At 35.5% G+C, this 18,560-nt stretch overlaps 1 protein-coding gene across 3 annotated transcripts in view; it reads left to right on the top strand.

The window, feature by feature from the left end:
- Window positions 1–583: 583 nt before the first annotated feature.
- ZDHHC5 (zinc finger DHHC-type palmitoyltransferase 5) overlaps window positions 584–18,560 on the top strand; it is a 57,322-nt gene continuing 39,345 nt past the window's right edge. Inside the window, exons 1-3 of one of the 3 annotated variants that reach the window (XM_070931301.1) lie at window positions 592–665; window positions 1,241–1,333; window positions 14,511–15,796. In XM_070931301.1, coding sequence (XP_070787402.1) covers window positions 15,693–15,796 — 104 coding nt within the window. In that variant the 5' untranslated portion in view covers window positions 592–665; window positions 1,241–1,333; window positions 14,511–15,692. Of the gene's footprint in view, window positions 666–1,142; window positions 1,334–14,510; window positions 15,797–18,560 lie in introns of those variants that run through there. The other 2 variants (XM_070931284.1, XM_070931293.1) reach the window with 2 other exon arrangements.

Below are 18,560 nucleotides of genomic sequence, written 5' to 3' on the forward strand. Positions count from 1 at the left end.
AAACTTCCTTATTTAGACATTTTAGAATCTAGAAACATGATTTCTACACATATATCCTTTGCCAGGATAAATAAAACCGAAGATCTTGCTCAACACATTCTGAACAGTTTAATCTGAGGTGAATCTGCAAATTCTTCAAAGGCACGCAATTTCACAGCGATCCTCGATCGTAAAATTAAAAAAAGCAAGCTCTACGATTCACGCATGCCCATTCTGATCTAGCTCTGCCCTCCTCATTTATCAAGCAAGCGATTGGTCCAGATGCTTCCAAGACGCCTAACGTCACTCACACGCATGCGGATAACTACTTTTCTAGCTCCAGCTTTGGAGCTCCTTCGTTCCCCGAGTCCTGATTTATTAGCGGCGCAGTTCCGCCTCTTTACGCAAACGACTGCGTTCCCGTTTTTCGCCAAACGTGGCTTACTGCGCATGTCCGCAGGAGCGCTCGAAGGAAAGGGAGGAGGAGGGGGTGTAGAGGAAAGGGGGCTGCGCGCGCGCCTACGGGCAGCAGGCTGGCCAACCGGCGAGCCCGAGCGGGTTTGAGAACGCGCATGCGCGCCCTACTTCCCGTGCTGGTGTTTCTTGTGACTGCTTGGGCCGACCGACCGACCGACCGAGTACTTGGTTTCCCGGAGCGGCGGCTACGGAAGGGACGGCGCTGGCGGGTAGGTGCTAAAGGTTGGAGGCGGCAAAGGAAGAGCTTCGCCTCCTCTTTAGGGAGCGGCGGGCGTGGAGCGGGGTCCTTCCTCGTCGTCCGTGGGGCGAGGGCTCCGTGGGCCTAACGGCTCTCGGGCTCTTCTTCGGGATCCAAAGGCGCGAGAGGCGAGGGAGGTTCTCTCCCCCTTTCGCGCGTACTTTTTCCCCTCCTTCCTCCCTTCCTTCCTTCCTCCCTCCCTCCCTCCCTCCCTTCCTTCCTTCCTTCCTTCCTTCCGCAGAAGTGTAACTTCTGCCTCGGCTAAGCAGCCACGAAGAAGACCCCGCCTCGCACCTCTTTTCTCGCTGCTTTCGCCGCTCTTTGTCACACCCCGAACGGGCTCCGGCGCCTCCTGCTGCGGTGTCTGCCGCTGAGTTAGGAAGGTTCCCCGGCCCGCTCCCAGTTTTGCTGCTCCTCGGAGTCTTGTCCCACCAATGGAACCGGTGGATGGACAGGAAACTCCTCCAAACTTCGTGCCGGTCGCCCTTCCCTCCTTTCGAGTTCTGCTTCAGGAACCTTGATCTTTAGCCAGCGATCTCTTTCAAGGCTGCACCTCAAGGATCACTTATGGACTCTGTTAAAGCGTGGAGGTCATAGTCGTAGGCTTCGCCTCGAGGCGTGCAGGGATCTCGTAGACAGGTAGGAAATTGGGTTCCTCCTCCAAGCTCTTTTGCGTTTTGTATTGGGAGTGTAGGATCGCTCTTTATAAGAAAGAGATCTTGCAATATTTTTTTCCCCTAAGCAGTTTAAGGTAGGTGTTTGAGGAGAAGAAAAGACATTGGGTACTCTTTGTCGGAGAATTTATTGTCATTGCTGTTACTTTTATACTCCCGTTTTGCTCAGTCTTCCATATTGGAACTCAGTTTCAGTTTCTTCCCAAATAAAAGAAAAATGAACAGTGTTTATTACTTTTCTAGAGTTGTTTGAGAGAAGCTTTATTTTGACTTCCTTAACTTAAATAGTGTAGATCCCATGTTTTCATCTAGGAAGTCTGCAATCGGGGAAATTTGTTGTAACAATTTCTTTACACAAAAAGTCATATTGATAATTGATAGAAAAGACTTTCCTGTAGACCTTTTGCTCAAGAAAGCAGTTCAGTAGTTGAAATATGCAAAAATATTTTAGAATTACATTTTGATGTTGAAAACTGAAATCTCTAACTTAGTTCATATTCTATCAATTATTTTTTTTCTGTTTCCAAGTTACATGTTCTTGGGCACTACACGCCTGGTTAGTCTGTTATTCTTCACTCTTTATACCATTGTTTTCTTGTCATGCTTTTTGCTTTAATCTCATATCCACTATCCCTTTTTTGAGGACAATAATATTACTCAGTGCAAATTCTAATTCAGAATTCATATTTCTCTGCAATTTACCATGTTATGTCTCTTCATTGGATTAATCTTTAGAGATTTTTCTGTAATTGCTTTTATTTGCGGTAAGATGGGTGCTTTGACAACCTTCTTGGCCTATGCAAATTTCTATTCCCAGAAGTGGTTTTTATGATCATGTTATTTGTTTTGCACTAATATCTTTATTTTTAATGAATTAAAATTGCCCATATATGTAAGAATTTCATATTGCACATTAGAAGATACATTAAATATATTTGAATAGTTTATATGCATGGTGTTTAGACTGAGACCAACACAATTTGTTTATAAAGGAGGTTTTTTGGCTAGGAAAAGTATAAAGTAAAGGAATAGTTTATATTTGTATATACTTCCTAGCTATCCAATTGTTAGGTGGCCTTGGCTCATATAGCACAGAAGGCAGACAAGATAAGGACATTTGCCAGTAAACTGATTTTTGTAATAAAAAGCCTATGTATGAGGAGAAACTTGTTTTGCTGCCTATAAGAAAGTGAATAGATAATAGCAGGTATTTAGACAATGACATGATGCAGTGGAAGATTTTGGTAGCTATTTGTAAAAAAAAAAACAAATTGTTACAGTAGAAATAAAAGCTATTTTAGTCTGGGTCAAATGTTTAAGTCAAGGAGTAGTTCACATGTAATGCAACCACCTAATCAGTTTATTGTTAGAGAAAGTTGTTTTGGATTAACTAAGCATCCTAGGTTGAATGAAATAGGAAGATAAGTAACAAAATGTGGATACTTCCCTGCTATTAAAGAGAGAATTGAATTGCCTAGAGTGGTTTCACAAAAATGGGGCACCTGTAAGTGCTCCTTATCTCAGAGCTTTCTTCTTTTCATTCCCCACCCCTTTGTCCATTAGAGGCAGTTAGAACAATAGCAGATGCATAATCTCCCTTTCAATACCAACCCTTATCAGGTTATCAAGTTTTTGCTTTTTCCTTAAGAAACAGGAACTGACAGCTTTCCAGCTACTTTCCTGATAGCTGGACTGTCTGCAAAGATGGCTGCTCTGCTGCTCATTTGTCTGCCATCATATTCTTGGACTAAATATTTACTGCAGGGTAGCAGCAAACCAGGTTAGCTATATTATGTGAATACAGCCTAACTATTTGGGAGAAAAACTATACCTGCAATTTATTTTGAATGATTTTTACCTCTTCCAAAATTATGTGTTTAGATCCTTACAGTGATTAGGCTATCTGGATTAATCTGTTACTTAATACAAATTGTGGATAAGCCTTTAATAGTGATTGCTCTTAGGCAGGGTGGATGAAAATCAATGATTTTTTTAAAAAAAATTAAAAAAAATCAGATTTTTTTGTTTTAAATTGGATTTTTTTTATTTTTATCGAATTTATTTTAATAAAAAACTTTTGGGGTAAAAATCTATCGTAAGTTAGTTTTCTATTTAAGATACATAAATAATTTAGTTTATTCAGCATGAAATGGAGCTTAGTTATGTAGCATGAGGCTGTATATTCTGCAACACTGGGACTATTGGTGAGTCAACAGTGGGAGTAGCAGAGATGACAGTTGCTCTTTAAAAATTATGATTTAAATTTAGTTGATTTAAATCAAGCCTTTTTACTAGTGATTTAAATCATGATTTAAATTGTGATTTAAATCAACTCCATTTAAATCAAATCCACCCAGCTCTTAAGTAATTTTGTTGTTAGCTCTTGAGCCAGTTGGTAATGATGGATGGCTTTCCACCTAGAACAAGAGCAGGCATTCTGATACTTTTTCAGTATTTTATACTAAAACTTATACAAATTCAATTTAATTTAACTTGCTGGTCAGTCACTTTAGTGATTTATCCCCTCCAAATTTAAGTGGCATCTGGTTTCCTTTTTCCCATTCTGAATAGCAACTTACAATTTGGAATTTGCATGATGTATTGAAGGATAAGCTGTATGATAAAAAGTATCAGTATTTTTTGCTCATCTATTGCAACATGTATTATAGAATGACAATGTTAGACACCTGATTCAGTTGGACTTAAAGAGTGTGAAATCTAATACAAAACAGAATATGGCATAATTTCAAGATAACTCATGTGAAAATGAAAATGTAACCATGTGTGTGTGTGAAATTCATCAATGCAAACAATAACAGTTTTAAACAAGAACATGAAGGTTGGTGAATAATATTTCTACATAGCATCTTTGGTACTCTGTTTCAGAATCATTAAAGAGATATGTACTACAGTCTCCAAAAGTTCTGTTTGTCACACTTCTTCAAAAGCAAACTATTTTTTGTGATTAAATTTAATTTGTATGAGTGTAAAAGTGTCCATTGGGGAAGTAAGATCTTTAAAAGGCATTCCTGACATTCAACTGTCAGATATCATCAGGAAGCTGTCCTGTACGCCCTTATGTATGTCCCTTGCAGGAAAAGATTCAGATTAAGACAAAAAGTGTCTGCAGGGTAAAATACAATAACTGAATGTGCAGAAAGATATTTAAAACTGGAACTTTAATAGAAAAAAAGAAAATTGAAAACTTTATTTTTATCAAATTATTTAGACTTGAACAAGACCATTTAGAGCAAGGGTTCAAACTCATGGCATGGTGGCATCACGTGACTATCAGGATTCTCCCCCCCCTTCACTAAACCGGGCATGGGCGTGGCCACCGCATAATACATCCAGGCTGCAGACTGCGAGTTTGATAGTCCTGATTTAGAGCAATGAATCTAATGCAGGAATACAAATTGAATTAAAAGAATTACATTAAATTAAAAGAAAATAAGCATTTGAAATAACTATTTGCTGTGGTTTGGGAACTAAGAGAATGGGCAAAGTACATGCTTCCCATCTCACTTTACATTGTTTTAAGAAACTATTTTATGTAGGAGAAAACAATGTATCTTAAAGTTAACTTTAGTTTGGAATTAAGGCATTCCTTTGGAATGAATATTAATGTAATACATCTGAACAATGTTATTATAAAGTATACTGATAGTTCTGGAGTTTCAGATCTGGTATATGATTTAGTAACAAAGGCTAGAGTCACTTATAAGGTATTCATGTACTGAATTACCAGGTTGTCTGAGGCTGATGGCTGATACAGCATAATTTTTTAGATACAACTAATCACATGAATAACATCTAAATAACATTAACTGATATAAAATGTTAAGCTTTTGGAGAGCAATGTATAAGGGGCTGTGATATAGCAAAAGTTAAAACTTTCATATTTTGCTTTTAAGGTTGCAAAGGAGTCTTGGTTCTTTTTCTATTGAAAATAAAATACAGGTTAACTATAGTTTTTTCCAATAAGATATTATAAGCTGCTTCTCTCATTCACTAAACACACTTTTAAAAAAAAATACACTAGATTCTTTATTAAGTGTTACAAATTTCAGATAAAACATTTATTAACATAAATAATAAAATCCAGCATTTTCTCTAGCTGTATATTAGGTATAAGCCTATAACCTCACTAAATAATTTTGCAAACCCTGTGATTATTAATTAAGCAGGACTATATAGGCATGGATGGGTTTGGATTTTTAGGAAAATTTTAAGGGGGTTCCGTTAATATGCCTACTTATATGGTTGTGTTCCAGTCTTCATATATGTTTATGCTTCAAAATAGTGGGAAACTTTACCAAAATTATTGATCAGAGAGGATTTTGAGGGCAGCAAAAGGAAAAAACAAACATTACAAAACAGCTTTACAACAGCTTTGGTCATTGTCTTTTCTTTGTAGCATCCAGAACCACTCAAGTTTGTTTTTACTGAAGTTTGGTCCTAAACTTTCAAATAGCAGCTATAATTTCTTTGCACTTTTTTAAAGTAAAATTTATCTTAAATCCTTGTTTGGATTCTTCTATGCAAAGATTCTAGCTCAGCTGTTCATGGGAATATCCATTTTCCATTTGAATTTTCTTTTCCTATTGGGCATATAGTACAGTAATCTGTCAGCTGCTGTGGATGTAAGATATTCCACAATCACTTTTATTATATCTAACACTTCTCATATCTTTGAGCTATAACACTTAGACTTTGGGGCTATGTGCAAGCATTAATGTTGATTAGCATCATTTTAAAATACTTTTATCTCCTGGTAAAGGAGGTATTTCCGCACCTTATCAACCTTATTTCAATTGTTTATATATGTATGCTTGTATATCTAAAACAAACATGGAGAATGTGCAAGTATCTTGGATCTGTTTCCTAAAAAGGGCCTTAGAACTTTCTAATTTCCTGGACTGGGAAGAAGATGATACTGAAACAGAGATTGATCAAGTCTATAGAATTTACATAACTTTTGCCAAATTAAGAAATTAATTTTGAAATTAATTAAGACGGGGTGTCTTTCTGCAGTTTGTCATAAAGAAGCCCATAGAGCAAGTTTTATGGCAGCATTTTAATACTAGAGGTTTGATAATTCCAATTAAAATACTACACAAGAGAAAGGAGTTTTTTTGACAGACAAATCAGAAGAAACAAAAGGTTGGAAGGAGTGATTTATATTTTTAAACAACACAGATTGAGACTAAAGCAGAGAAAGCAAGAAATATTTTGGTAAAAAAATTTAAAACTGGAAGAAGTATTAATGGACACATGACCATCAAATGCCACAACAGTTACAAGACATTTAAAAAATACCATGATGGGCAGTACAGATATTTAACATTCTAAAACTTCTGGGAAATTGGAATGCTGTTGTTCCCCCACAGAAAGAGTGTCTGAGAAAAATGTTAAAAGTACACAAGGTAAATTACCAAAGATTTTTATCTATTTAATGGATAATTAGGAGCTTGTTGATGTATGGAGATATAAAAATGGTGAGTCAAAAGAATACACTTATTTTTCTTGAGAGGCGTCTTTCTCAAGAACGGTTATAATTTTAATTTCTGAGAGGTTTATAAAGTTCAGACATTATCAAAGACACTCAGATTACAACCTAGCAGATTTAACTTTTAAAAGGAAAATAGATCTTTTTGGTGGAGATTTGATGAGATGCTGGTACAAAAAAAATGCTGGAGGATTGTAAAAAGTTGAGGGAATTTTTTTAGAATAATAATAAAGCCACAAAAGTAAGGGTGGTTAAGTATACAAATGAAGCTTTTGTAAGAGGATATTTTACATTATGTAATAGTGAATTTAAAAAGAAAAGGCAAGAAAAATGATTTTGGATGAGATAAAAGGAATTTTAAAATCCCCAGGGAATGTCAACTATTACTCACCAAATTAAGCTTCTGTACAGGCAATTAAGTTAACAGTAAGAAAGATGGAAATAAAGATGGATTATGCAAAACAAAATTTTGAATTTGCAACCAAATAAACTCAGGAGATGGTTGGGATATAATTTGTGAAAACAAAAAATAAAGTGATATTAAAGTTGTAAGAAGGGAATACTGCACTGTAGTAACAGGTAATGCAAATATGTAAAAAGAGTTTCATTAGTATTACACACCTTTATATAAAGATCAAAAAAATTTCTCAGAATAAGTGGGTAAATACTCTCATAAAGAGAATTTATTGAAGACTACAGAGCATCGGAAAATTCTTTTTGAATGGATTTATAACAACACTAGAGCTATCAAAAAGACTAAAACAGAAAAGATATTTGGTCCAGGTAGATTGCTGGCCTCTTTCTATTGATATTTTGAGGATAATATTTTACAATCTTTACAATGTGAGTTTTTACTTAAAAGACAATTACAAGTTAATATTAGAAGTGTTTGAATATTTTGGAACCTTAAAGCAACATATTGAAAAACAAGCCAGATTGATATTCTTAGATGCAGAGAAGGTCTTTGATAATTTGAATTGGATTTTTTTCTTTAGAGTCTTGTAACATATGAACCTTGGAGATAATTGTATTAAATGGGTAAGACTGGTTTAAACTTCACAGAAAACAAATATATTTTGTATCAGAAATATTTATTGTTTTACACTTTTGTTGCTTTTGATAGAGCAGCGTGGTGGCCTAGTGGTGAAGGTGCTTGCATTTCACTTGGAAGGTTGAGAGTTCAATCCTATATAGCGGCAGACGTTTCTCTCCTATGGCACAAAGAAAAATTATCTGCTGTGAACTCTCCATGGTGTCAGGAAGGGCATCCGGCTAGTAAACAGTCAATTCCATCCAGTCGCCCCAACTCTAGTCTGAATTAAGGGATTATGGGATCATAACAAGGTAGATTTTATTGCTTTTGATGTTGTAGGTCACTCAGAACCGCCTTGTGGTGAGATGGGTGGTAAATAAAATAATTATTAATAGAGAACTAAAAACCCTTGTGAAATTCAAAAAGAGATAATACAGGTATGTCTGCTGTCACCACTTTTGTTCATTTTAGTTCTTGAGGTACTGAACAGAACTATGGGAGTTAAAATTAAAAAACAAATTTATAAATTAAAGGCATTTGTGGATGATTTAGTCTAATTTTAGAAGATCCACTAAAGTGAGTAGAAATATTAATGGGTAGATTAAAGGTCTTTGGTATTTTAGCAGATTTTAAGAATAATCAGAAGACAAAGTTGTTAACAAGAATATGAAATTAGAATAAATATAACTGATGGAGAAAACTGATTTTAAGATTGAGAAAAAAGATTGGATACTACTATGGCAAATATGAATTGTATGTTATTTCAAAGTAATTATGTTAAGACACTGGAGGAGATTAAGAACAACATGTTAAGATGGAAGAAATTAAAATGGTCACTGTGGGGAGAATGTATTGTTCTGCTTCTTTGGTCTGGATTAAAGAATGCATGCTGTTGAGAAAAAAAAGACTTTTGGAGTTAGAAGATTATGAGCTGGGGTTTGGATGGCATGGATATTTATAGTACAATGAAGTTTAAAGTTAATGTGGATTTCAAAAATTTTATTATTGAGAACATTTGAGAATATGGAATGGATATAAACACATGTTGTACCCCAAGCCCCCCTTATGGATCTAAGCTTCATAAGCTTGTAATAGAAGAGGAACAACAGGCAAGGACAAATGGTTGATGTATCAAGAATTATTGGAAAACCATCAAGGGGAATTTAAAATTAAATCAAGGGAACAATTAATAACAGAAGGATGTAGTTGTCGATGGTTTTCCCATTTACAGACGGGTTTATCAGAAGGATTCAAACCGGCAAAAAGATAATATGAAATGAAGTAGGAATTTGAAGTATAGTTGTGTATTGATAAAGAATATGTAATTGCTAAAATACACTTGTTGAAATTTGAAACAGAAGAACAGGTTGATAAAATGAACTAGGAATTTTGGTTATATATAAATGGGTCAGTGGGAAACACTTTAAAATGTCAAAATTTACATGTTGATCTTAAAGGAATTTTTATTGAATAACGTATTGTTAGTATATGATATCAGAGAAATTATCTAGAATGTATAAGGATATTTCAAAAGTCGGTTGCCAATCTAAACAACACAATGAGATATTTTATCATGCTTGGTAGATATGTAAAAAAGGGTTCAAATACATATTTCAATATAGAGGATTTTAAATATTAATATTCAATCAAAATCAAAACTTGTTTTTAGAACTAATGGATAAACAGGGAAAAAACATGGAAGATTATTTCAATTATGATTATTGTGAAGAGATGATTATATGCATAGTAATGAAAAATTCAATACTATTCATTATGGTGGAATGGTTGGTGAAATTGACATATCTTGCTGAGATCATTTAACTTATTTGATTAGAGAGAAGAAACTACAGTTATTGCTGAATAGAAACCCCTTATAGATATTTTGTATAAAAAATTTTAAAAAATGAACTTGTGATTTATATCTTTGATATTTACATGTAATCCTCCACTTACGACCGGTCACTTAGCAGCTGTTTGAAGTTATGGTGGATCTCCTTGGGGGTACTTATAACCCAGTTCTAAAGTTCCAACGCCTTTCCCTCTCCCATAGTCACATGATCACATTTCAGGCCCTTGGCAAGTGGCCTGCATTTATAGCCACTTGCAACATCCTGCAGTCACATGACCACATATTACGGCATTTTGCTGAAAACCAGCATTTAATGTACTAGGTTTAAAAAAAAAAAAAGAAACCAGCCAATAGCAGACCAAACGTTTGCTTAATGCCTGTGGTGGTCACTTTACAATCATGGCATTTGCTTAATGACCACCATAGAACAGGGCAAAAAGAATATTGTGCTTTAACTTTACAAAGATTAAAATATATTTGTATTTACAACTGCTGTGAAAAATATCGGAAGACACTTGTATTTTTTCCTTTTTTTTCTATTTTCCTTCAACTTTTTTTCCTTGCACTTTTTGCTTTCTGCTCAGTTACTTTTCTTTTCTTATTTAGGCAGTTAGGAAATTTATTTTTAACTCATTTTTAAGTTTTAATAAAATCACATAAAATATAGAACAACTGAAGACAGAATTTTAGAAATGTTGTCTTTAATTTTTATCTCTTTTTTCACATATGTCCCTTTTATTAATTTAAATTTAAAAGGGATTTCAATCAATTGGTAATCACTACAAGCTGTTAGTTTAAGTTTAGAGTAGAGTCAGGTTTCCAGCAGTTCACCAAACCAAAATGTAGGCCTTCAGGAGTATATGTTATTACCATAAATGCCTAGAAGACTCTTTGGTTGAGAACATTACTAAATCAGCAAAGCATTTACTTGGATTTCATGGTTTATGCTGATACTTCTTTGCCTTATGTTGTATTTTAAGCTCTGTATTTGCATTTTATTTCAAAAATATTTGTGAATGCATAGAAGGAGTTATTACTGACACTGACACTGTGCTTGATGCAGTGGAAAATGATAAGCGAGGGTATATGAAACTGACTAGAATTGCAATAATAACAAGGCTCAGCAATGAAATTGCATTCATTCTGCTCTCCTCCTTTGTAGTTCACTGCCTTTTGGCTTCTGCCCGTGTAAATTACTAGGTTTTCAGAAAGTGTTCTATTACTCTACATGTACTAGTTAATCATCTCTGCCAGCAGAAGTAGCTGCTGTTCTTAATGAATAATTTACAAGATTGATCACTCACATTGTTCAATAATACAGTGTCAAGACATATGGAATGACAACATGCAATGTTGTATAGCTCTAACATCTACCGTGATTGATCTCCAGTATAAGTTGTAGGTGATGCTTTTATCCGGCTTTTATCATTTATATTGTATATATACACCAACTGATATTTATATTATATTGTATATGTACCAAATGATATTTGGTTCATATTGATGCTTGCCTTTGGATGCAAATATGGCTTATAAATACATTATTTTAATTTTGAATCCAACAAGAGCTTGATTTCTAGGTCTTCCAGGACTGTAGAGAAAGTTGAACCATGATTATATTTAAATGTGATTTATAGACACACACAAAAGAAAAAATGTGGTTGTGTTTCTAACAGATTCACAGAGTCTTAAAAGAGGAAATTAGCCTACAAAGCAACTTGCATCTTTCTATATTATATAGCATTTTTTAAAGAAATGGGGCAATTTTTTTAACAAAAGAAAAATCACGTTTGAGGAATAAACAGGATTTTATTGTTAGAATTTGGGATAGTGGTTAAGGCACCAGGCTAGAAAGCGGCGGTCTGAGTTCAAGTGCCTCTTTAGCTATTAAAGCCAGCTGGGTGACTTTGGGGCAGTCATGCTTTCTCAAACCAAATCATGTCATAAGATTGTTGTTGTGGGGAAAATAGGAGGAGGAAGGTGTGTTGGATGTGTTAGTCACCTTGAGTTATTTGTAGAAATAAAGGCATTATACAAATAAATAAAAAATATAAGGCCCCCTGATATATTTGGTTGTCAAACCTGCAAGAGCAAGACAAGAAGGCAGATTGCAGCGGTGAGAGAAAGTTTGTGAACTCTTTAGAATTATCCATAATATTTCAATATTGTTACCTGCAATATGATCTGAACTTTATCTAAGGCCTGTTAATAGTTGAAGAAATTCTGGTTAAAAAGCACTAGAAAACAATGAAGTGTTTCTAAAACAGTAGTTTAAGATTTAGTAATTGGTACACCTCTTCTTTTAGCATTACAGATCATCTTCAATTTATGACTGTAATTAAGGCCACAATTATGGTCTCAAATCACAATAGTGATTTGTATGACAATATGTGACCACCACTCAATTTTACAAATTTTCTATGTGTTGGTCATTAAACAAACTACTGTTAAGCAAATTCCATGGTTATTAAGCAAGGCCATTGTTCTCCACGGGCATTTTTGCCAGAAACCCGTAAATGCAAATCAGTTACCAAGGGCCCAAAAATGCAGTCACATGACTGTGGAGGGGAGAGGCATAATATTTTCTCCCACACATTACCATTTTTGACCCATTCCTCTTTGAAAAATTGCTTCAACTCACATATCTTTTTGCTCTTTGCATGAACTGTTTACTTTAGGGCAGTGATGGCTAACCTTTTTGCCATCGCGTGCCAGAAAGGGGTGGGTGGGGGAGGTTCATGCACGAGTGTGCCCACACCCATAATTCTATCTGCCCCGCCCTGTGCATGCGCACACAACCCCCCTCCCCCCCGTTCCTGGCACGTGATGTCCCGTTGTTCTGTCTCACCTGGCTCCAGATCCTCTCTATGCATCTGGGGAGGGCAAAAACAGCCTTCCCCACCCCAGCCCCAGGCCCTCCAGAGGCAGGAAACAGCCTGTTTCCCTACTTCTGGTGAGCCCAGAAGGCCCAAAAATTAGCTGGCCAGTGCGTGCATGCGCGCCCTAGCTGAGCCGGTGTGCCAGGCAACATGGTTCCATGTGCCACCTGTGGCACGCGTGCCATAGGTTCGCCATCATGGCTTTAGGGTATTCTACAACATTTCACCTGTTAAGGATAGGACTTTGACTTGGCCTTTCCAAAACTCAATATTTATTCTGTTCTCTCAATATTTAAGTTTATTGTGTTATATATTATATATGTTCTGACCTTTTTCTGTAGAATTGGTAAGTTCAGAATTCATTGTAAGCCATCTAGATCCTAAACCTGCAAAGCACTTCCAAATGGTGATAACCCTACCATCATGTGTCATAATTGGGATGAGCTTTTGTTGATATGCAGTGGGGGGTTTTTTCTCCAAATACAGCATTTCTCATTAATGCCAACAACCTGCACATTTGTTTCAACTGTCCTCAAAGCATTATTCATAGCCGCCTGTTTAGCCAAGTAAACTTGACAGAACCCTTGACTAGTCCCATGAATGTTCTCTCTTCAATTTTTCCTGACATAAGACGTTATAAAAATGATCTGCAAATCCTTTGCTGTAACAGTGAAGTTCCATTACTTAGTGGCCTGCAAGCCCCTTTTCTTTATTCATGTAGTATTATATAACTTTATTTTAAGGTGATGTTTTCGGATGACTATTTCTGGGAAGAATAGCAACAGTGTTGCATTTTTCCATTTTTGCACTCTACTGGTTTTGGTTTTGTTCTGGAGAGGGGAACACCAACATACGATATTATTAATATTTGATCCAACTCACTCTCTTAAAAGAGTTGATTATCTACAGTCGGTGTTTCTAACAGAGGCAGGTCATACTGGCTCCATGAGTTCAATAAAGATATTTAACTCTTTGGGTTGTTTTATTTTGCTAAAATCTCTTCATTAATAAGACTTAAATCTCTGATCATATTGTACTTCATGATACTAAATAAATATGGATAATTCTAAAAGATTCACAGACTTCCTTACTGTTATATCACCTCTTGGTTCTATACTTTTGGATAATCCGATTAGAGGAAAAAAGAAGAGTTTATAACTGAAAATATAGTATGGCAAATGTGGAGAGTAGTTGCAGAGAGAATATGGAAGTGTATATAAAGGAAGCAGATGAAAGAAGTAGATTATTCTCGTCTGCTTCCAAAGTAAATTGATTTAACAATGAATTTATGTTTCAAGATGTGTTATGGAATTCCTGACCAACAAGGTTTTAGACTTTCTTTGAATAAGTAGTTTGGAAATGCTTAGCCAATGCTTTCTACCTGCTAATAGAAGAAATAAGTTAGCAGAATACTTTTTCTTTCCACTCCCTACTGCACATTCCTTACATCTGCTTTGATTGACAGCCTCAACTTTTTAAAATGGATTATTCAGCATAGAGAGAAAGAAGGGGGGGAAATGCAGATGAGTAATATTGTATAATTGTTTAATATATATATTAAACAATATAATATTGTTAATATAATTGTTAATATATCAGTTTTCAACATGTGAAAAGTGAGTGATTTGAAGTTTAATAAGTTCTTCCATTTGTGTTAGACATAATCTTTTAGTTTTATTAACATTAAGCTTATCCAAATTAAAGATAATTATGGGATGTTTGAGGTTTGAATACAAAATGTGCCATATCTCACAAAGTCAGAATTATTCCAGATGTGTAGTTATAGAAACCAAATCACACAAGTGTTATTCATAAATCATTCTTTCATTTAAAAATGTTACAAATAAAAATATTTTTCTTTCTTTTTTCTAGGTAAAGAGAAGAGTTCCAGATGTCAAATTTTTTAAATAATGTGAAGATTATTAAAGCAAATATGAATAAAGACTAATATATGTGATAGACGTGTGACAGTGGATCAGTCTGGAGCAGACAAAATGTTGTAGGACATAAGTGTGGAAGAAGACTGCATTTTTGTTTTCTATCAATTGTTTTATTTTTATGACAACCTTTGAAAATTGTGAGGCTTCCAAGTCTGGATTTACTGTGTGTACAATTGATGCATCTTTAAAGAAGCAAAACTTACTTTCTATTTTAAAAAGTAAAAACTATATTTATAAAGGGTTTAAGAAGACTAAAACAGGACCAATCCTCCAGTTTGCTCCTCACAATTCCTCTTGAACGAAAAGGATTTTCAGCTCAGCCACCTACCAGCTGTTACTAGGATTTAGTGTTCAGAAGAAAAATAAATGCAAGCAACTGCCACTCAGTCCTAGTTCCTGATGAAATCAGGGGGGCAGGGTTCTAGCCCTGGGAGAAAAGAGCATTCTGGAGGCAGAAAAACATGTGTTCTAGACTAGCATATTTACTAATAATGTAATTATCCCCAAACATCACCCACAATGCATTGCTTTATCTTGAAAACAGATTAGAAAGGAAAAACTGCCTCAAAAATTATTGTGCAATTTCTGAAAATAATATGAAGTAATAATACATGAAAAACCATTGGGAGCTTATATCTAGTACATCATTTTTCTTGGAATTTTTCTTCAATCCATCTTGTCTTCTTGCACTAAAAATTCCAATCCAGCTGCAGTTTTCTGCCTTATTGAACTATTTTTTTCACCTTCAGAAGATGATATTCTCCAGAAGCTACACGGCGATTACTTTTTCCAGAATTTAATTTTACATTGTTATTTTTCAAAAGGAATCTTGGGATTAGGTTTATTATTCTCCTGATTGGATCCTGTTCTGTTCATTTAATAATTCTACCCAGATTTATTCTTTTTTGTCAATGCCATCTTGATTTATAATTGTGAATAAGATCTGGCTCTTAACAGACAACTTTGAGAACTTGGATACTCTATTAAGCTTTCCCCTGATTTCTTGTTTTGTTTTGTATTTTGAGAAAGCTTCTTTTCCTAATTTTCTTACCCTTCTTGACTCCTGTTGGGCCTGGGCTATGCTGCAGGGCAGATCACCCACCAGAGCTCCAACATGCCAGCAGCATCTGGAAAGAGATTCAAACCTAGCAAGTATGTCCCAGTATCAGCTGCTGCAATCTTCTTAGTAGGAGCCACCACTCTCTTCTTCGCTTTTACGTGAGTCAGAAATATCTATTACTGGGATCTGCAATGGAATGGACTGGGGAACAATTATGCGATATTGGTGTCTTTATTTTTCAGCATCCATTACAAGAGTATATAAAAACCAGAGGTGTGTTCTGTTCCGTTAACTTTGCAGAAGTAAAGAGAGGATTGAAGCAGAATAAAACAATATAAAGTTTATGTAAAAGAAATTGATGTTGAAATACAGTGATGGCTAACCTTTTCAGGACCGAGTGCCCAAAGCATTCACGCGAATTTGCGTGCGGCCCCGCATATGTGTGTGCAGCCCCGCATGAGCCCCCCCTGCATGTGCGTGTGCCCTGCGCATGCGCCCTGCGCATGCGTGCACGACCCCGCCCCTGTGCCCTGCCCCCCCTCCTGCATGCACGGCAGTGACCTGATGACAGCTGGCTGGCGAGAGGTGCGCACACATGCGCAGCAGAGCTGAATTGGGGTAACGGCTCGCATGCCCACAGAGAGAGCACTGCGTGCCACGTGCTATAGCTAGCCTTACTTATCCATCTCTTATGTAAACAGTGAGGCTGTATATTCTTTTGGATTCAAAGGAAAAATATTTGGAATATACATAAGACCCATTTGCCATCCTTTAAATCATGCACATCTTTTGGGAGGTTACTATTGCAGTAACTTTGTGAATCCAAGGAGAAACAGTGTTTTTAAAGAAGTTGTCAACAGATGCATGAGTGTAGATGCATACATTTTCCTTTGAATTTAAACCACTGCTAAATCACAGTGGTCTTCTATTAACCTTTGAAATTAGAATAAGGAGCCACTTCCTTTACCAAGCAAATGTTTAATGTGCCGCTTTATCTCTAATGAACTTTTGAATATATTCTAATGTAGCCCACATGTTTTAAGCTGCATTGGTTCCAGTCTACCATTTAAGAATTATTGGTGTGCATATATGAATGATGCATGGTGATATGATATTAAGAGTGATGCACTCTTGTACATAAGTTAAAGTTACTGAAAACTGATTATGCTGAGAAATATACTCTAGAAGTCATGTTTACATAACTTGTTTCTTAAGTGCATAACTATTGAAGAGAAGCTTTACTAATAGCAAGTGGTTTCACTAGTTTTACAGGCTATGGCTGCCTCACCCATGCTGCCCTATGATAATGTTGCACCTCATCATCCATATGAGTATGCTTAGCAGGTTCTATCTTCATGTGTATTTTAAGTTTTAGAATAGGCAATCTACAAACGGAACAAATATAAAATGTTTATATTATGCTAAATATACGAAAAGGGGAAAAACTTACAAAAGAGAAAAATGAACATGATAAGAAAAGCTAAAGAACAAATATATAGGCTCACAAAAATTTTAAAAATGTATGTGACTTGTCAAATATATATTTTAAAAACTGCTTTCAAAGCTGAAAAAAGTTTAAACATTGAAGTCATTAAACAAATTTTAAAAATGATATATATTTAAAAATAGAACATAAAAAATAAAGCAATACATGTATAATTTAACATCAAATTATATTATTTGACATCTTAATTAAATTTTTAGAGATATTTGTTAAAATACTGTTCAGTTTCTGCTTTGATGTAAATATCTTTCCGGGTAGCTCCTCTTCAAAAGGGGAGCACACACAAAAGGGGTGTGTGTGTGTGTGTGTGTGTGTGTGTGAGAGAGAGAGAGAGAGAGAGAGAGAGAGAGAGAGAGAGAGAGAGAGAGAGAGAGAGAGAGAGAGAGAGAGAGGGAGCGCACGCTTATATCAGATTGTACCCTGCAAAGTATGAATTAACCCAATACTGCAAACATGCTGCAGCATTGGCACACTAATCATATAATGGCTGCTGAGAACGTGCAGAGCTAAATGTTTTTAGATTAGTCCATCTATGGTATGTTACTCCTCTGATCTAGGTTGTTGGTTCTTTGGGTTTCGCTATCAACTCCCACCTTATCTTTGCTTTTTCCTGGGCAAGTGAGCAGATTTACAAACAAGGAATTGGGACTATAATTACTGTTTTAATTTTCTAAGAAAACTTATGTAGGAGCCTAGGTAGACTCTAAGGACATGCTTGGAATGAACTAGCATGTTTCAAAGCACCTTCGTTTCCAATTTTAAAATTAAAATCTTTAGTTTTAGGCATAGTGTTAAGAATGGACTTATTAGAAGAAAAACTCAAAAAATCTTAAATTCTTTTTGTTCTGTGGAGAATTGCCTTTTCTACATATAAGTGCAGCCTGATTAGAATAATTCATGGAGCCTTGCATTCAAGGTAAGAGCCAACAAGCTACATGGAATGAGGGTGCTGTCCTTCAGTTTGTTCTTCCAGGGATTATGTAATCCTTTTAAAAAAGGTGTATACATTAGCAATTACAATAGATTGCCAGTTAACATTATTTGATGGTCTAATCTTGTATAAAATCTGGTATCAGACTCAGTAAATCTGGTAATTGTAGATTAAAGACAACATGTGCTATTATTCACAAAACTGTTAAAATACATCCTTTATGGTGTGTTCTGAAGTTCTTCTGTTTGCAGGGCAGACTCTCTGCAGTCATTCTGTACACTGCCCTGCCCCAGACACCATCTTGTCTCCAATGCTATTTAATTTCTATATGAAGCTGTTGGCTGTCATCGCCGGGTAATTTGGAGCAGAGTATACCAGGATGCTAATGATATCTAGCCCTATTTCTTAATGACATCAGAATGACTCAAACTGGTATTAAAAGCAACAGATTGTATGAGAGTTAATCTGAAATTAAATTTTAGGATAG

Source organism: Pituophis catenifer, unplaced genomic scaffold (assembly GCF_029215685.1).
Source record: "Pituophis catenifer annectens isolate HBS135680 unplaced genomic scaffold, rPitCat1.0.hap2 SCAF_1, whole genome shotgun sequence".
Lineage (NCBI taxonomy): Eukaryota > Metazoa > Chordata > Lepidosauria > Squamata > Colubridae > Pituophis > Pituophis catenifer.